At 42.7% G+C, this 20,254-nt stretch overlaps 1 protein-coding gene across 1 annotated transcript; it reads left to right on the top strand.

Annotated features, from left to right (window-relative positions):
• The first annotated feature begins 1,482 nt into the window (after nucleotides 1–1,482).
• On the top strand, nucleotides 1,483–20,116 carry LOC134345992 (uncharacterized). Its single transcript, XM_063047331.1, has 8 exons — nucleotides 1,483–1,554; nucleotides 2,868–3,479; nucleotides 10,837–11,062; nucleotides 12,991–13,112; nucleotides 14,454–14,571; nucleotides 16,586–16,722; nucleotides 18,815–18,963; nucleotides 19,847–20,116. Exons 1-8 carry the CDS (start codon nucleotides 1,483–1,485, stop codon nucleotides 20,055–20,057), a joined length of 1,647 nt encoding a protein of 548 aa, XP_062903401.1. The 3' UTR covers nucleotides 20,058–20,116.
• The last annotated feature ends 138 nt before the right edge of the window (nucleotides 20,117–20,254 follow it).

Raw genomic sequence — 20,254 nt, 5'->3', positions numbered from 1 at the left:
CTGTCTGGGAGGCTGGGAGTCTCCTGGACATCCCAGATCCGACACCCAGTTCAGAGCACCAGCCTCACAGACATACTTCACAAGTAACTTACCTTGCCTCGACCTGTCGAGCCAGAGCCCTCCTACTCTGACTTCCTCTACTCAGATGCCGGCTCCATAAAGCTGCCTTCTTTTAAAATTCTTCCCACCGGTCTAACTCGCTAACGCCCACGCGCCTGCACAGTCGTGCCTCGATCAAACCGCTGAAAAAGAAATGCACTACTTTTAAATTCTTCCCGCTGGTCTAACTCACTGACGTCCACAGACCCGTGCAGTCACGCCTCGACATTTGGATAAATACGTGGAAAGGAAAAATGGGCCAAGTATGGGCAAATAGGACGAGCTTAGATGGCACCTTTGTCAGCATGGATAAGTTGGGCTCAAAGGCCTGTTTCTGTGCTGTATGACTCTGTGTGAGTGAACAATGGTCAAAATGAACCATTGACTCAGAACCAATACAAAGCAAACCATCTGAGATCTACATGTATAGAGTACATGTTGTAAGGGGGATAACAGGAGACGCTGAGGAAATGTTTCCTGGGCTACAGGGTCTGGAACGAAGAGAGAATAACTCCAAGGTGGGGAACCAGTCTTTCAGGAAGGCTGTGGAGAGTCACTCAGTGGAATGCCCAAGACTGAGCCTGGTGGATTTTTAACTGATAAATCAAGGGATGTTGCTATCTGGTGTGGGATTGTGCTGAATGCCAGAGTTGTCTTGAGGGCCAGGCAGCCAATTCCCATTTGACTGACTCAGATAATTATAGTTAACTTCAAAGTCAGGGAGAGACAGACAGAGAAAAAGAGAAAGAAAGAGAAAGAGAAGTTAGTGAAGGCACCTCTGTAGGAAGTTTAGCTAGGATGAGATAAGTGAAATTTATTCACTGATTCCTGGAATTTTACAGCAAGAAAACAAAGCACTTTGGGCCAACTCAACAAGCTGTCTATTGAAGTTAAATTTGAAAGAGCACAAGAGGAAGAAATATTCTGAATGGTGTCAGTGTGAAGTCTGAGAATGGAATGATGGGTGACCTGAATCTGTTGGATTTGATGATTCTTAGGAGTCATCCTGTGCTTGGATGGAAGATGAGATCATGTTCCTTACCCTCACTGGGCTTCAGTGGAACAGTACAGCTGTAGGTCAGAGTAGGGCAGAGAATTGAAGTGACTGGTAACTGGCAGCTGAGGATCCCCTGTGCAGACTGAACTGAGGTGTTTAGTCTCCCCTGTGGATAAGAGACCACACTGTGAATACCAGCTACAGTGCATTGGATTGGAAGAGGTGAAGTGAATTGCCGCCTCACTTGGAAGGACTGTTTTGTCCCTGGTTTGAAGGAAGAGGTGAATGGAGGCCGGGGGTGGGGTGAGACAGAGAGAATAACCAGGAGTTAGAGAGTATGTTACTTGTAGCAATGGTGACCTGGCATCTCCATCATCACGTACAAAATGGCAATAGTTGTTCCACATTTAATTTTCCAGGTGCGGAAAGCCAGAGATTTGAATAGTGGCAGCAATGAGGTAAGTCTGATACTTACTACCTCTGATAGTAAAGACCATCTCGGTTACTCTGGAAAGTGGAACAGGGGTGACAACAAGTTGATATAAAGCCCCAGGAGGGGTCTGGCACAGCCTGCTTGGACAGCTGGGTTTGGGTGGGAGTTTGAATGTGGATGGTGTTAGTTAAATTGTCAACAGTGTGACAGGGAGCAGCAGACTGAAGGCTCCATTGAGAAGGATGGGTTTCTGATGGAGTGCTTGTGACAAGTGCAGTTTGTGTGTTGAGTGAGTTAAGGAAATGGATGTGGAGAGTGGAGGGTGGGAGGTGTCCTGAAGATGCCTGAAGAAGCAGCTCTAGTCGTAATGGCTGTAGGCAGAGAACTCAGCATCCAGTGAGCTGAGGCAAAGAATGAAAATGTTGTGTTATTTGGCAGCTCAGTAGCTCAACAGCTGGTGCTGCTGCCTCTCAGCTCCAGAGATGTAGATTTGATCTTGACCTTGGGTGCCGTCTGTGTGGAGTTTGTACGTTCTCCCTGTGACCATGTGCGTTGGTTAAGTGGCTGCTGTAAATGATCCCTTCTGAGTAATCAATGCCTCTGGCCACTTGTCTGACTGACTGGCATTGCGCTGGGTGGGACAGCAGGTCTGACTGACCAAGAAGGCAGGGGGGAGACCCAAGAATAGGCAGCATAGCTTCAGCCTGGGGGCAGCAAGTCTCCCCTACTTTTGTGCTGTTGTTAGAGCTCCACAGAGTTGAGCTAGAACCAAAGGCAGAAGCTCAGTGGTTTGATTGTCTGTTGATTGTCCAATGGGAAGAGGGGTGATGTACCTGTGGGGGTTATTAACTCAGTCAACATCTCCTTTGGGGACAGTTTAACTTGCCAAGTCTCATTCCTACTCAGAGAAAATTGCAGTTGGAGACATCATAAAATGTAATTGTATCCATCATTTTCCAACTTTTGCAGCTTTTTTCCCTCTCCTATAAACTACTCCTGTCTCCATTTCTCCGTCCCAATCATTCAGTGTTTTCTGTTTTCCTTTGATGAAGTAGGAATGCTGTTCCCATTGATCCAGTGGTTAGATGTGATCTGGAGCTCCCAGAAGTAACCTCAAACTGACCCAGACTTAGGTGTGAGGGTAACTATCCAACATTGGGGTAATCTGTCAGTTGCCCACTCCAGTAGCGTTGGGCTGATAGTTGGGAAGGCAGTTTTTGATCAAATCTCTAAAGTATTTCTGTTTTTTAAGCTACATAAGCTATGTATGGAGATTTGTAAGATTTTTACATAGTATAATTACATTATATGATTTAAGAGACCTTTTATTAATTTCAGCTAATGTCTACTTTAAATACACTGAACAATCCATTTGGTTATAGACGTATATTTCCAATTCGACCAATAAACCCCATCTACAATAATCTTGGGGTAAACCATCTTGTTATTGCAAGAACATTTAGGAATCCATTCCTCTTACGCCGTATGATGACAAACGGAGTTATCATTTTGGAGCAGAATAATCCACAAACAAACTCCCTCAGTATGGAGATGTCAATGGAAGATACAAACAGCATCGAAGACACAAACAGCATTGAGGACATTGTACCACCGATCATACCCCAAAATGGACTACCTGTATTTCCAGCATATGACGATCCTTTTGGACCAGGGGTAGATATGAATGTTGTTGGATCTGACCCAAAAAACTCAGGATATCCACTGACTGAAATAGTTAACGTGGAGGAGCCAGCATTAATTCCACAGTACGTGGAGAACATGGACTCATTTGGATTGAACCTGGCGGACAATCAGATGATCAAAGGCTGTAATGAGACTGCTGGTCTTCATGAAGCAGTCAATAAACCCACTGGACTGTACTTCAACCAGGAACTTGTGGATCAGCAAGAGCCCAGTGGAGGCATGGTTAAGGAGTCACAAATTGCAGAGGTATGTTTTCCTTTTTGTCAAATTACTGCCCAACAATATAATCCTTTTCTCTGCTGGTTGGAACGTATTTCTGTATGTTCTTGTACATGGTCTTTTGGTACTGTAGCACATCCATTTCAATGTTCGACATATGCATTCTAAGATACTCTTCTGCATACCACTGTTGTAACATGTAGTTAATTGATTTACTGTTGCCTTCCTATCAGCTTGTACCAGTCTAGCCATTCTCCTCTGACTTCTCTCATTAACAAGGTGCTTTCACTCACAGGACTGCTGCTCACTGGATGCTTTTTGTTTCTCACACCATTCTCTGTAAAGTCTAGAGAGTGTTGTGCGTGAAACTCCCAGGAGTAGTTTCTGAGATACTCGAACCATCCCATCTGGCACCAATAATCAGTCCACGGTCAAAGTCACTTAAATCACATTTCTTCCCCATTCTGATAATTGGTCTCAACAACAATTGAACCTCTTGACCATGACTTCATGCTCTAGTGAAATGAGTTGCTGCCACATGATTGGCTAATTAGATATTTGCATTAATGAGCAGGTATACAGGAGTAGTGGGCCTTTCAGCCTCTTGTGGCTGACCACCACCAGTAAGATCAAGCTTGACCCCTCACCTTGGTGAAAACTTTCCTGCACTATGCCCATTTCCCTTAATAACTTAGTACCTAAAACCTGTTAATCCCTTTCTTGCCAGCCGCTGAGCCTCCACAATCCATTGGGAAGAGAATTCCAAAGACTGAGGGATAAAGAAGTTTCTTCTCTGCTTTGTCTTAAACATCCAATCTTTATTTTAAAACGGTGATCCCTGGATTCCAAGTTCTAAATTGCTTCCCTCTACCTAGACCATGAGAAACATTGGCTCATTATCCACCCTATCAAACCCTGCAAGAATATGGTATATTTCAAAGAGTTCTCTCCACATTCTTCCACATTAGGTAGATTTAATCTTTCCTCATTCAATAAAACCACCTTCACAGGAACTGACTGAGTAAAGCTTCAAAGTCGAAGTCAAGATTGTTGTCATAAACACAAGTACTTGTATGAAATGGCAAAATGAAAAACTTACTTGCAGCTGAATCACAGGCATGTAGCATCAGACAAGCAGTGTTTACAAGAAAAACATAAAGTACACACAATTTTTACAAGAAACAGCATGATATAGAGGTGCTTACTTGGGAAAGAACTTCTCGTATGGAATGAGGCTTGCCAAGCAACTGAAGTGGCAGATGCTACAGTGACTACAATTGTAGTAATGTTAAACTAGCTATGGAAAAAAGGTTAACAGGTCCACAGGTTAAAGTCCTGGACTGGAGCAGGGCCAACTTTGAAGGCATTAGGCAGGATCTCGCTAGGGTCAACTGGGTCACTCTGTTCAGTTAGCAAGTAGGAGGCTTTAAGAAGAGTCCAGGGCAGCTCGTTCCTGCTGGGGTAAAGGGTAGACACACCAACATCATGGAAACCTGGCTGACAAGAGATATCCAGGCTCTAGTAAGGAAAAAGAAGGAAGTCTACATCACATTTAGTCAACTGGGTACAAATGTATCCCTTGATGTTTAAGATCGAACTTAAGAAGAAAATCAGGAGGGCAAAAATAAGGTATGAGATGGATTTGGCAGGCAGGGTTAAAAATAATCTCAGGAGATTCTTCAGTTATATTAACAATAATATGGGTGACTAGAGAGAGATTAGGTCCTCTTAAAGACCATCAGGACCATATATGCATGGAGTCGCAAGAGATATTTCTCCTTGCTGTTTACTAAAGAGAATATCACGGATGTCAAAGAAATTAGAGTAATAGGTAATGATGTCTTGGATCATATGGATTGAACAAGTAAGGAGGTATTTGCAGCCTTGAAGCCCTTATAGGTGGGCAGATCCCTAGGGCCTGACCAGGAGCACCCCTGAACCTTGGGAAAGAATGACTGAGGCTCAATTAGAGATATTTGCTTCATCATTAGCCACTGGCAAAGTTCCAGAAGACTGGAGCGTGCCTAATGTTATTCCATTGTTTAAGAAGGGTAGCAAGGACAGGACAGTGAGCCTGACTTCAGTTGTAGAGAAGTTACTGGAGGAATTCTAAGGGACAAGGTCTACCATTGCTTGGATAGTCAGGGCCTGATCAGGAATAGTTGACATGGTTTTGTGCATGGAAGGTTGTGTCTGATTAACCTTTTGAAATTTTCAAAGAGCTAACTAAGGGGATTGTAGAGCAGTGGATGTTGTCTATATGGATTTTAGTAAGCCTTTGACAAGGAGCCACATGGCAGGCTGATCTGAAAGATTAGGTCTCATGGAATTCGCGGGAGCTAGCGAGGTGGATTCAGAATAAGAAGCAGAAGGTGATAGTTGAAGGTCAATTCTCTGACTAGAAGCCTGTGACTACTGGGGTGCACCAGGGGTCAGTGGTGGGACCTCTGTTATTCATTATTTATGTAAAGGATTTGGATGTGAATGTACATATCATGGTTAACTATTTTGCTGATGATACTAAATTAGCGTGTCTTGTTGATAGCGAAGCAGGTTACAATGAATTTCAAAGTGTTCTTGAATTGTTATGGAGATGGGATGAGGAATGCAAATATATGTCAGCTTAAATAAATGTGAAATAATGCATTCTGGATAGTCAAACCAGGGTAGGACATACACCTATATAATGAATGGCAGCGCACTGACGAATGTGGACAGTTCTCTGAAGTGTATGTAGACAAGATGGTGAAGAAGGCATTTAGCATGCTAGCCTTCATCAGGCATTCAGTTTAGGAGCAGGGTCATGACATCAAAGTCATATAAGTTATTGGAGAGGCTGCATTTGGAGTATTGGTCACCCTGTTATAGGAAAGACATTGTTAAGCTGGAGGAGGTACAGAGAAATTTACGAAGATTTTGCCTGGACTAGAAGACCTGACTTGTAGGGAGATATTGATGACACTAGATCTTTATTCCATGGAGCGCAGAAGAATGATGGGTGACCTCATAGAAGTTTACAAAATCATGAGAAGTATGGATAAGGTGGATGATCCTAGTCTTTTTCCACATTTTACAGCAATGAATTAACCTACTAACCAGTATGTCTTTGGACCATGGGAGGAAACCAGAGCACCCGGGGAAAACCTGCACATTCCACGGGGAAGAAATACAAACTCCTTACAGAGGACATTGGAGATGATCTCTCAGTTCCAATGCCCTGAACTTTAATAGCATTGCGCTAACCGCTACTCTACGGTGGTGCCCAGATTTAAGATATAAAAGAGGGGAGAGATTTAAAAGAGACCTAAGAGGTAATTTATTTATACATAGGTCACTGAGGAATGTGATAGAACAGAGGGATCTGGGAATACCTGACCTAATTCACCGACCTTGGTGTCATAGGTAGTTAGGGCTGTAAAGAAAGCTCTTGGCACATTGGCCTTCATAAGTCAATGAGTACAGGAGATGGGATGTTATGTTGAAGTTGTATAAGATATTGGTGAGGCCTAATTTAGAGTATTGTGTGCAGTTTTGGTCACCTACCTATAGGAAAGATGTAAACAAGGATGAAAGAGTACATATGTTGTCAGGTCTGGAAGACTTTGAGTTATAAGGAAATATTGAATAGGTTAGGACTGTATTCTGTAGAACGTAGAAGATTGCAAGAAGATTTGCTAGAGTTATACAAAATTATGAGGGATTTAGATAGGGTAAATGCAAGCAGGCTTTTTCCACTGAGGCTGTGTGGGACTACCATCAGAGGTCATGGGTTCAGGGTTAGGAGATCACTTCAGGCAGGCCAGAGCATCCTTGATCGGTGGAACAGTATATTGGTTGGTGACTGTACTTTGGTTCAGTGTCCAATACTCAACAGATTCGACCTTCCCATTCTTCTTCCTCACCACCACTATGGGTGATCCATAGGAACTTCTTGACTCTGTAATAATCCGAGCTTCCTTCAGTTTCAGCAGATGCTGCCGAACATCTTCTACCTCTGCTGGTGCTTACCGTTGAGACCTTTCTCTGAAAGGGGTATCCTCTGTCACTCAGATAGTGTGGCAAGTCCTCTCTGAGCAACCCACTTCAAACTCGTCAGTAGAAAAGACATCTTTGAACTTGTCTTCTCTGTTAATCTCCTTTTTCAACCTCCAGGTACCAGGGAGTCACTAAAGTTGAATGACTTTGCTGTTAACTTTCCCAATCCAGGAAACTGTCTCTGTTCCAGTTTTCTCACCAGAAAACTAGACATTATAGTCACCGGGAACAGGTGTGCCATCTGCATCCCATGTCTGAGGGTGACCTCTCCCCCGAAGGTGTTTCTGACAATCACTATCATCCTGTTCATGTGTACAGACAAAGGTTTCTGCAGTTCAGGTCTCACCAGCATCCCAGCAGGTAAGCATGACTCGTCTGGAGCATCCACTGGGAGGGCCTTGGCATGAGGCACTCTGGGGAACTTGGGGTTTCCTGTCACTTTAGCTATTTCCCCAGGATGTTACATGAGATGTTTGATCTGGGTATACCACACAGTTCCTCGATTATACTCATCATCCTGCATTGGAGGAACTTGCACCTTCTCAGAAACAGTTCTGAACACCAGGTGAATGGAAGAGGTTTTCAAAAAATTCACTCCTTGCATGCTCCACGAGCCTTCTCACAATGGGAGTATTTTTCCAACAATAATAGAAGATTCACCTGTTTCAACCGGATGCAGACAGGCCAACACTAATGTACTAAGGGCTTCAGCTGCTCCAATGCCTGCTTCTGAAAACTCCAGCTTCAACGACAAGTAGCCATCAGTACTAAGGCCCCAAATTTCTAGGGCACTGAGTGCGTCAATGATCAATGCACCAAATACCAGTTGTAAAAGGATCTGTAGAGTAGAGTAACCTGAGAACCTGTGTCAAGTATGGCTCTAGCATAAATGCCCTCAATCCATATGGATATACCCGAGCTTGGTCCGACCAAACCTCCAGGAATGGTGTTTTGCATTTTAGTGTTTCCCTTGATACTTTGATTGGAATGCGTTCTCTCTGAGATGCCAGGCCATTCCCTTATTGGGTCTCTGCAAAGTTTCCTGACTTTCTTTTCTGTTTAACCATAGGGTTACTCTTGGAAGCTTTTCCTGTCCTTCACACTCCTGCTTGAAATGTCCATCCTCACCACAGTTGTAACAGAAAATACTGGTCACCTTCCTTATCATGAGACCCCTGTCAGCAGCAGCCCTCTGTTTAGTATGTCCTACCAATAGGACTGTTTCCTATTGAACTTGTCATGCTTGGTGGCAGCACTATCCAACATCAACCGAGATACCTCGGCTTGTGGGTTTCTCACTACATCCTGCAAAACACCCACTTGGGGGCATCAGGGGTCACTTCAGCAACAGAGGCTACGACCGAGGATTTTGCTCAGCTGATGGAGGCCTTCTACTCCTCCATCGTGTTTTCCTCCTCTCTTACTTGTCTGATCAACTCAACAAATGAGAGAGAAGGACACATCATTTGAACGCTTAAAGCAATCATGTTGCAACTTGCTCGATCATTAATCAATTTATCTCTGCCAGTTGAATGGCCCCTTTACAGCACAAGCAAATGCAGATGTCTAGCCTGAAAATGTGGGCAGGAAGTTTCTCCCCTCTCCTGGAATGTGTGCCTGAACCTGAACCTCATCATAATCTCCACTGGTCTGTCCTTCAGGCCAAAAACATTTTCTAATGCTTGCATGTAGCCCACGGGCACGACCAATTTCCTGCATTTAGAGAACTCACCTCCTCAGCAGCTGAGCCTTTTAGACTCTCTACTAGTCGCTGTCATTTTATATTATCTGAGCACTGTCACTCATCCAGTAACTGAGATGGTGGTTCTGCCCAAGTCTCATATTCTTCCTCCGCATTGGGGGTGGGCCTGACTTCTGAGAACATACTCAGTCTACAATAACTGTGGCTCTCTGCCAGTACACTGGCATTTATCTACCAGTGATGTAATTGTCAAAACCAGCTCAGAATTTCCATCACCCACTGAAGGACCTTTCACATCAGAAAACTCCTTCCCCTCACATTGCAGAAAGGAGAACAACTTGTCTTTAAAGTCTTCAGTGTCAACTACGTACAATTTGTCTTTAACATCTTCACCCTCAGCTGCATGCCCCCTTTCTTTAAAAATATGGACTGCCCACGGCCCCGCCTGAATGCAGTGCCACTCCAGTCACGTCACTGCTAGTCTGGACTTACACAACATCCTTACCCGCTGATTGATCAAGCTACCATTCAACCAGCATAACCTTTCCCAATACTTTTATAGAAATCAACACTCTAATTAGCAGTTCATCAGGACTTTGGATATCCACTACACTCAGAACACAAGCATTATTTATGGGTAATCTCTTTGAATCATATCAAAACTTAATTCCATAATAAAATACCTTAATCACTTCCCCCGACACTACTTTAAACACAGGCTTAAACACCCCAACCACTTAATCAATTCTTAACAGGAATAACACAGCATTCAGCGAATCCCGGAAGAGCCCCAACAAACTTGACCCTCTCACTAGGGTCACTTGGATCAGTAGCCATGTGACTCAGTAGTGAGGAGGCCACCTTTCACAAACAAGGTACATCTAACATCGATATGATTTGGGGTTCAACCAATCAGGAAAGTTGGGATGTTAAAATTAACGGAACCCCGATTTGAGCGAATGCTGTATAAATACTGTCCATACACAATTATCAGTCAGCAAGGAATAACAGATCGTACACTGTATAAAATTATAATGCAAGTATATTTACTAATTTCAGTTTTATTAAGAGAAAGAAAAGAAAAAAATAAAAGGGCCCATTACAGTTCAACCAGTCTAAATGTACTCATAATGTTGGAGATCAACCCTTCCAAAAGTTGGGTATAACTGTTATTCATGGTGCTGAATTCTCATCACCAATCACTGGTAGAACTTCTCATCTTGGACTCCTTCGTCTTGTGTAGCACTCCTTGCAACTGTGTCTTCCTGTCAGATCAAATCCCACAGGCGTCTCTCCTGATCTTCTCTTCTCCGCGAAAAGACCATGAACCCCACCAGTGTCGATCACAAATCTCTCTCTGCCCAGCTCTCTCTAGAAACTTTTCACAATTCCACCATGCTGACTGGTTAACACAATGTTCCTAAGTTGAACATCATAGCTCCTTATCTTTAGCTGAAACCAAAACATTCTACCAGCAGGACACGCTGCTTTTACAGAAAGCTACTAAATGAAATGCCCCACAGCATTGGCAGTAGGAGTCTTAACCAGGGCAGTACATGTATTATGATATATTGCATTGTACTGCTGCCACTGAGTTAACAAATTTCATGATAAATGCTGATGATATTAAACCTGATTCTGATTCAGATTCTGATCACCTCCAACTTCAACAAGGCAGAGTTACTGGAAGATGATAACCCAGCCTTCAATGAAACTGATCTTTTTCAGGTTGATTTAGTGGATTCCAAAGAAGACACTGCAATGGATTACGAAGACAGCACCAGCTTCAATGCCAACAACGAGGCTGGCTTAATTAAAGGAGGCACACCAGGATCCAAGAGTGAGAGTGACAATGCAGCCAATTTCATTCAAGGTAACCTTGGCAACATCAAAAATGAAATCAGTGAGTATCATTTCTGTAATACTGGGTAATACCAGGCAGAATTAGTTTGCAACGGGTAAAGCCACTGTCTCATACCTCCATGGAGTCAGGTTCGCCTCTATGACCTTGACGGCTGTCTGTGTCTAGTTGGCACATTCTCCCTGCGGCCATGTGTGTACTCCAGTTCTGTAATTGACTCTAATGTAGGCAAGTGGTAAAATAACCGAAGGAGCATTAGGTGTGTGGGAAAGAATAAATTGCAGGACTGCAAAGAAATAAGGAAGGGGGGAATAGGACTGGCAGCTTGCATGGAACCAATGGGCTGAATGGCCTCCCTCTGTATTGTAGTAAGTGTCTGGATTGGCTTACCACAACTCTCCCCATCCTATATTTCTACATCAGTCAGTACCTGCAGAGAAACATTGTTTGCACAGTTCTATGACCAACTTTCCCCAGTAGAGTAGATGTTACCACAGTGGTTGGAAGGGATTGGTTCCTCATTCCTACCTTATTTGTTTGATCTGATTTTCAGTCAATAGATCTCACTCTGAATCACATGAGGAGGACTTTGCAGGTACACAAACGACTGAGCTATGAGCTTAGAATATAAACATAGAGCCATACATCACAGGAGTAGGCCCTCCCGCCCACAGTGTTGTGCCAAACTAATTAACATAATAACGCTTAATTAAGCTGATCCCTTCTACCTGCATATGTTCTACATACCTCCTTTCTCTGCATTCTTAGCTTGGGAGTATTCCGCCAACATTGACGCGTATGGTTTTAAAATACGTGGTCTTGTCTCTTGAAGTGTGGGCATTGAAAATATGGGATTAGAGAATGGGTCGCTATTTGAATGCTACATTGGAGGCTCACAGGAAGGTGCTGGAGGGCAGGTATCTGTTCTGACAATTAGAGTCATAGTCATAGAAAAGTACAGCACAGAAATAGGCCCTTTAGCCCATCTAGTCCATGCCAAAACCATTTAATCTGCCTATTGCCATCGACTGCACAGGGACCTCCATACTCCTGTCATCCATGTACCTATCCAAACTTCTCTTAAACGTTGAAGTTCAGCTTGCATGCACCACTGGTGATGGTACACTCTCACAACTCTCTGAATAAAGCTTCCCCTCATGTTCCCCTTAAACTTTTCACCTTTCACCCTTAATCCCTGACTTCTAGTTCTAGTCCCACCCAAACTCAGTGGAAAAAGCCTGCTTGTGTTTACCCTATCTATATCCCTCATAATTTTGTATACCTCTATCAAATCTCCCTCAATCTTCTATGTTCCAAGGAATAAAGTCCTAACCTTTTGATTCTTTCCTTATAACTCAGGTCCTCCAGTCCCAGCAACATCCTTGTAAATTTTCTTTGTACTCTTTCAACCTTATTTACATCTTTCCCATAGACAGGTGACCAAAACTGCAAAACAATAAAGGGAAGGAAAAAGTATCAGTGTAAAGATTTCAAATGCTGGTAAGAGCTAAGTGCCAATGAGTGAAGTTTAAACACAAGTCTTAAGCACAAGAGATTCAGCGGATGTTGGAAATCTTGAGCAACACACAAAATGCTGGAGGAACTTAGCAAGTCAGGTAGCATCTGTGAAGGGGAATAAACAGTCAAAGTTTCGAGTCAAGACCCTTCATCGGGACAGGAAAGGTAGGGGACAGAAGACAAAATAGGAAGGAAGAGAGGAGAGTAAAGAATATAAGCTGGCAAACAATAGGTAAGCCCTGGTGGGTGGGAAAGTGGGGCTGGGGGGTGGGGGGGGTAAGAAACTGGGAGGGAATAGTTGAAAAACACATGTCCTCTCAAATCACAGTAAAAAATCATGTTTAAACATTTTTCCACTATGTGAGAAAGCTGAGGGGAGACCAAAGTATCTGGCATATTCACTGGCTTTATTCTATGTTTAGGCTCTTGCAAGAACTTCCACTGTGGACACGGAAAAGTTTGTCAGCTCAGTGACAAGGAAAATCCTTATTGTATCTGCCAAGATATTTCAACCTGCCCCACCAACATGCCAGATCTACAGAATGTGAGTATATTCGTATTCTTCCAGGGCAGTCCCTCAGGGCCTAAGGTGACTCAGTTCAGCTCCATTTCTGAAGAGTGGGTGATGGCTGATGGACTTGCCTACCTGTACACCTACATAAACACAGGGTTATAAGTAGAGACTAGATGGGCTGGGGCTATTTTCCCTGGAGTGAAGAAGGCTAGGGGTAACCTTACAGAGGTTTAAAAAATTATCAGGGGTGTATATAAGGTGGGTGTCGCAGTCTTTTCCAGGGTGGGGGGGGGTCTAAAACTGGAGGGCATAGGTTTAAGGTGAAAGGGGAAAAATTTAAAGGGGAAAAGAGGGATATGATTTCCACACAGAGGGTGGTGGGTGTATGAAAAAAAAACTGCCAGAGTAAGCGGAAGCGGCAGGTACAGGTATATGGATAGGAAAGATTTAGAGGAAAACCGGCCAAACAGAGGCAAATGGGACTAGCTCACAGTGGTACCTTGGTCAACATGGATAAGTTGGGCCAATGGGCCTGTTTCTGTGCTATATGACTCTATCACATCCATGAAAATAACCTACTTCTAACATCTCTAACTTGTCCTCTAACTCTATAGTTTTACCACATTATTCAAATAAGTTTGAAATAATATTATAGATTGCCATTTTAATGAATGAGGTAAACCACAGAGAGAATTACTAAAGAAACAGGAATAAAATATTTAATACCACTCTGATTCATCCCTTAACTAAATTCTAACATAAATCACTGTAAAGCACAGAATTCAACACTTGATTAAACAATTTTTCATATAATCAATCAGTCAGCTGATTCTGAACCTGCTGGCTCTTTGATGGAGATATCAGACTGGTCCCTTGTCTCTGGCCCTTCTCCAGGGATGCAGTTACTTTTTCCATATATATATTCAGTTCTCTTGGAAGTTACTGTTCGATCTGTTTCCTAAATCCTTTTCAAGAATCCTGTTCTAGATCTGAAAACATTCACAACTCCCTCTTTCATTACTATCTTACATTTATGATCTTCAAAAATTCTGTCTTCTGAACATCCCAACAGTGGAACATTTCTCTCCATATATATTCTACTAAAAAAAACTCTTCAATTTTGAACAGCCTGGTAAATCTCTCCTTAACCTTCACTCTTTGGAAAGAACTATCTCAGTCCCTTCAGCTGTTGCTCCTGATTGAGTTTTTTTCCCCCCAAGAACCATTCTGAGAAATCTCCTCACAGCCCTCTTTGAATATCCTTCCTAGAGTGTGAGACCACGTCTTCACTTTACAAAGACGTGCATAATCATCTTGATTTTGAACATAGATGCTATCTTGCATCTAATTTCTATTTGATTTATTTTCCAGGTGTGTGGCACCAACAATGAGACCTATGAAAACCACTGCCAATTTTATGTCTCAAAGTGTCAGCTTGAGAGCACCATGGCACAGAGGATTCACCTGGATTATGTAGGACCCTGCAGGTGTAAGTCTTGATCTTCAGCAAATTTAAAGTATGATCTGATCAACGATCGTAGGGCCTATCACTATTCTAAGGAAGCATATTGCTTGAATATTTTCATATCAGAAAACAAGCTTGCTATATTGTATAATTGCAAAGAGCACAGAATATGGCCACTAAAGCCCACCTAGTCTTGGCTGGCATTTTATGTTCCATCCAAGCTTCCTTCCACAACACTTTGTCTCAGCCTCTCTGAAAGGGGTAACACATGAGGACAGGGTGGTAAAGAAAGCATACAACATGCTTGCCTTCATCATTTGAGGTGCTGACTGTAAAAGTTGAGAAGTCATGTTGCAGCTGTGTAGAACTTTGATCAGGCTATATTTGGAATATTGTGTGTCATTCAGATCGCTTCATTACAGGAAGGAGGTGGAGTCTTTGGAGCTGCAGAAGGGGTTCACCGGGATGTCTTCTGGATTTGCGAGTGTTAACTATAATTCTGGACCAACTTGTATTGTTTTCTTCATAGCGTACAAGGATGGGGGGAGACCTGATATAAGTATGGGAGGCATAGAAGGGTAGATAATCAAAGTCTTCTTCCCAGGGTGGAAATGCCAAATACTAGAGATCATAGCTTTAATATGAGAAGGTGCAAGTTTAAAGCAGACTTATAAGCTAAGTTTTGTTTTGCGCAGAATAGTAAGTGCATGGGAGGTGATGGAAGCACTCTGTATATGATAGTAATATTTAAGAGGCATCTTAAACAGACGCATGAACAGGCCGAGGATTAGTTTAGACTGACATGGTTAGCACATAGTGGGCTGAAGAGCCTGTTCCTGTGAGGTACTGTTCTCTATTCTATCAGCACTTTGAACTCAACTGTAAATACCATACTTCTACCACTACCTGCATAAAAGAAATTTTACTTAAATTTTCTATTGGATTTATTAGCAACTTACCCCACATATTTCCTCTATGTCTTCATTATCCAAAGGGTCCACAGTGCAGTATTATTCATTTGCAATATAGTCTTTGTACCAAAGTATGTCCATCAGCTTAGAAATAAAACACTAGCCTCTTAAAACAAAGGTCATGTGATAAAATGCATACCCTTTACCATTCAGCATGAAGTATTCTAAAGCCAGCTGAAACCTTTTGCCTTTAGCACCCATACTCATTGCCAAACGGTAATCAAACAGACCTGCTGTTCCACACAATTTAGAGATTTTGCCAGGACTGGAAACTTTCTAGCTTGGAGATGTCGTGGAGAATAGAGGAAGTTGAAGGGAGATAGAGGAGGAACAATTTCATTTGACTGAACGGTCAAAACCAAAAAAATTGAAGTAATTGGTGGAAGAATCAGGGAGGAGATGAGAAGTATTTTCCTCATGCCTGGAGCTCAGTGCCAGGAAGGATAGAGGAAGCAGGAACTTAGATCTCATTTATGTAACACCTAAATGTGGACTTGATGAGCAGTGATCTGCATGGCGACAGATCCAGTGTTGGAAATTGGGATTAATCTGGGTGGCTCTTGTTAACCAACGTAGACACAATAGCTATCTTCTCTGTCACAGACTTGCCATATAATTATCTTTCTCAATATATTTCAATCTGTTTTTATGCAAAGTTATGATTCAGCCTTAAGATTAAGTACCTTTTAATTCTATGGTGAGGCTACTCCACCCTCATGGTCCTTGGGAAGGTGGCAGTGGGCTGCTGCAGTCCTGGTGCTGAAGGCATATCCACGCTGCTGCTGGGGAGGGAGTTCCAGGTTTAGGATCCAACAACAAAGCTGGAACAGTATTGTAATTCAAGTCAGTGTGGGGTGTGACATGGAGAAGATCTGGTACAGATCAGATCTCCTATTCTTGCTTCACCTGCCCTTCCTGGTGATGGTCATTATGCCTCTGAAGCATCAGCAAATTGGTGCAGTGTTGTCTGGATCTGGGACATACTACGGTAGTCAGGGTGGGCGCGCTCCTTTCTGCAGCTTCTCATGGACATTCAGCTGTAACTGATTTATTTTGGTTCTATTCAGACGTCACTCCATGCCTGAATGATGAACTGGATGAGTTCCCATTGCGTCTACGTGATTGGCTGAAGGATACCCTGATGCAGCTGTACGAGCAAGATCTGCATTCTCCCGGCACACTTTCTCAGAGAGAGCATGCAGCAGTAAGATTCACATTATCAATAAATGGAGTCAGGACACAACATGAGAGGACCAATACTGGGGATGGGAATGTGGTATGGGAGAGGACTATATTGGGGATGGGAATAGTGAAACTGAAATTGATTTATTATTGTCACATGTCCTGAGTACAGTGAAATGCTTTTGTTTGCTTACATAACTAAACTGAGGTAATAAAAAGGAAAGCAAAATACAGGAAATGTAGCAGTTACAGAGAAAGAGAAGTGCAGATAGTCAAATAAGGTGCAAGAGCCATGATGAGGTGGATGGGAAGATCAAGCGTTCACCTTTTAGTGTAAAAAAGGTTCTTTCAAGAGTCTATAACAGTGGGACGTAAGTTGTCCTTGAACCTGATGATACTGCTTTCAAACTTTAGTTTTGCTTGTCTGACGGGAGAGGGAAAAAGAGAGAATGACCAGGATCATAGGGGGGTCTTTGAATATGTTGACTGTTTGCCTGAGGCAGTAGGAACTGTAAATATAATCAATGGCAGGGAGGCCATCTTTTATGATGGACTGAGCAGTGTTCACAATTTTCAGCAATTTCTTGTGGTCTTGGGCAGCGCAGTTGCCATACCAAGCTGTGATGTATCGGGACACGATGCTATCATGCAGCGGTTTAGATTGGTGAGGCTCATCAAGAACATCAAATGTCCTTGGCCCAAGAGACAAGTGTGAGAGAGAACTCTATTACGGATGGAAATCAGGTCTCCTCTAACATTGTTTCCTGGTACACACAGGACCAAAGAATAGTGGAGAAATGGAGAACAGGATAAATATTTGAAAGGAAGGTTGTGCAGATTTATGGGAGGAGAGCAGTGAGGCTCTTTGGACACAGTCCTGGAATGACAGCACTCAGGGAAAAATTAGGTTGATAGAGCCCCAAATTATTGTGCCCTTGTTCCACCATAAGAAAATGAGGGTATTTTTCTTCTGGCATCTACAATGCAGCTGGCACTAGGTGAACAATGAGGTACTGGGAAGTCTAGACCAAAGCCACCCTCAAATCCTTTCAAGATCCTTCTGTTTAGAACTGCTCCTGTGACAACAGGAGAGGGATGGGTTGGGGAATAATGCACATGGAATTCTCCCCCCACCATGTCTGTACGAAGTCAGCTGGGATCACTGTGGGTCACCTTTGTTGACATTCTGTATATGATTTTGTCTAGAATTCACATTTTGTATCTGCTCTATCATCCACCAAGGACCATGAAGCCATGGGAAAAAGAAACAGGGGGAGACCGTTTAGTCTCTTAAGCTTGCTCCGCTATTCAATGGGATCACCACTGATCCAACATTTATCAAGCTCACCTCCCCATAACCTTGGATTCGGATCTTGTGACAGGTGGAATCCTAAAACATCTTGGGACTGTTCCTGAATTTCAATGGAACCTAATGTCAATCCTGCTTGATTTTTCCTAAAAGATTGATTATTATCTAACTGAAGAAAAACTGCAAAAGAAGGCCAGGGAAATCCAAAGGTCCTAGTGCATGAATTTCAAAAGGTTAGTAGGCAGGTCTAGTAGGTGCTTCCGAAGGCAAAATACATGTTGGCCTTTATTGCAAAGGGTTTGAAGTTTAAGAAGAGATAGGTTTCATTCCAGTTGTACAAGATGAGACCATACCTATACAGTTTTGGTCCCCCTACCTAAATAAGGATATGGTAACATTAGGGATAGTCCAAAGGAGAATGAAAGCTCATTCTTGGCACAAGAGGGTGTCATATTGAGGCAGGTTAGACAGTTCAGGCTTGCTTTCTTTGGAGTTTAGAAGAATGAGTGGTGATCTTATTCAAACATAAGAACTTAAGGGAACTTGACAGTGGAGATGTTGAGATGCTTTCACCAGTGGGTGATTCATGAAGAAAGCGCCATGACTCAAAATAAAGGGCTGATCTTTAGTATAGATATTTCTTCTCTCAGAGTGAGACAAACCTCTGAAATTCTCTGCCCTGGAGTATGGAGTGTGTTGGAAGACAGAAGAGAAGTTGAGGCAAGCAGAGATCAGCCATGCTCATATTGAATGGTGGGGAAAGTTTGTGCCTGGTGCTCTCATTTTCTTGTGTTCTGTTTTCCAGATTAAGGACAACTATACTCATGAGAATCAGCTCCCTCCCAGTGACCGCTCTCTGGAGATGCTTAGAAATGACTTCATTGACAATTACCACCTGTTCATCCACCCAATTCACCAGCAGTTCAAGCAGCTTGACCAGTATCCCATGGATGGGTAGGGATTGCTTCAGTCATACATCATGGAAACACACCCTTCAGCCCATTGAGTTCATGCCAAATGGGCATTAACTACCCATTTACAATAATCCCATTGTATTCTCCCCACATTCCCAATAACTTCCTTTAGATTCTACCTACTCCTTACCCACGCACTGGGGGCAATGTACAGTAGCCCAATTAACACACTGACCGCGTCTTTGGAATGTGAGTGGAAACCAAATCCCTCAGGGGAAACGAATGAGGCCAAAAGGAGAATGGGTAAACTCCACACAGACAGCACCAGAGATCAGGATCATACCAAGACCATGGAGCTGTAAGGCAAGGGCTCTACTCACTGTGTCAATGTGCTGCTCCACCGATATTTTTGTTACTTGCTTTCTAAAATATATTCTAATTTTATTCACAGTGAACCTCAAACTGATGTGCCAGGAGTTAGAACTTCCTCTTTGGGTTGTTATAATGTTAGGGGCAGCTCATTTACTCCCCACTCCCTTCTTTCCTCGCCACCAACCTTTTCTTACAGAAAAGCCAAAAAAGGATGTTGTAAATCTAAACTACAATTCAAACACCAAAGATATTCAGTAGGTCAGGCAGCATCTGTGGAGAAGAAACTTTAGCTAAGATCAAGGACCTTAACTCTTATTACGCTCCCCACAGAGGCTGGGTGACCTACTGGCTGTCCCTGACATTTTCAGTTTGATTTCTTAACTTATGTGGATAGTCAGTTCAAAAGCCCTCTTTTCTAGTTGTTGGAGAAGTAATGTGGAAAACTTCAGTTGACCAATCCCACCCCCAAACCTCTAAGGCTCACAGTACTGAAAATTGATCTTATTATGATACTTGTCATAATTATTTTGATGTTTTTAATTTCATTTTAGTTACCTAACCCACTCTGAACTGGCCCCTCTGCGTATTCCATTAATTTCCCTGGAACACTGCACATCTCGCTTTTTCACAGTATGTGATGTCGATGGTGATGGGAATCTCTCCCTGAGAGAATGGGGCAAGTGCTTTGGCCTCAAAGAAGGTGAGACATTTGTTTGGGTCACTAGAGAGTTATGGGGGAGAAGGTCAATGGAGCTTACATAGCTCAGGATCAAAGCATTTCAATATTAATTCTTCTTGAAAATTAATTTATCTTTTCTGTTGCAGAGGACATTAACCCTTATTACATCTTTCAACATGAATACTGAAGATACTGGACCTCATCTCTGATATAATTTTAAGATTGTTTAATGTCATTTCCAGTACACGTGTAAAGGGTGATGAAATAGTTGTTGCTCCAG

Source organism: Mobula hypostoma, chromosome 4 (genome assembly GCF_963921235.1).
Source record: "Mobula hypostoma chromosome 4, sMobHyp1.1, whole genome shotgun sequence".
Classification (NCBI taxonomy): domain Eukaryota; kingdom Metazoa; phylum Chordata; class Chondrichthyes; order Myliobatiformes; family Myliobatidae; genus Mobula; species Mobula hypostoma.
The sequence above is the reverse complement of the archived record's forward strand: the minus strand, read 5'-3'. Positions and strand labels throughout refer to the sequence as shown.

Excerpts from the sequence above, each read along its gene's own strand:
- LOC134345992 (XM_063047331.1), top strand. The coding sequence starts at position 1,483 with ATGGCAATAGTTGTTCCACATTTAATTTTCCAGGTGCGGAAAGCCAGA. Across the intron at positions 1,555-2,867 it reads TGAATAGTGGCAGCAATGAG|CTAATGTCTACTTTAAATAC; the intron begins GTAAGTCTGATA and ends TATTAATTTCAG. Across the intron at positions 13,113-14,453 it reads ACATGCCAGATCTACAGAAT|GTGTGTGGCACCAACAATGA; the intron begins GTGAGTATATTC and ends TTTATTTTCCAG.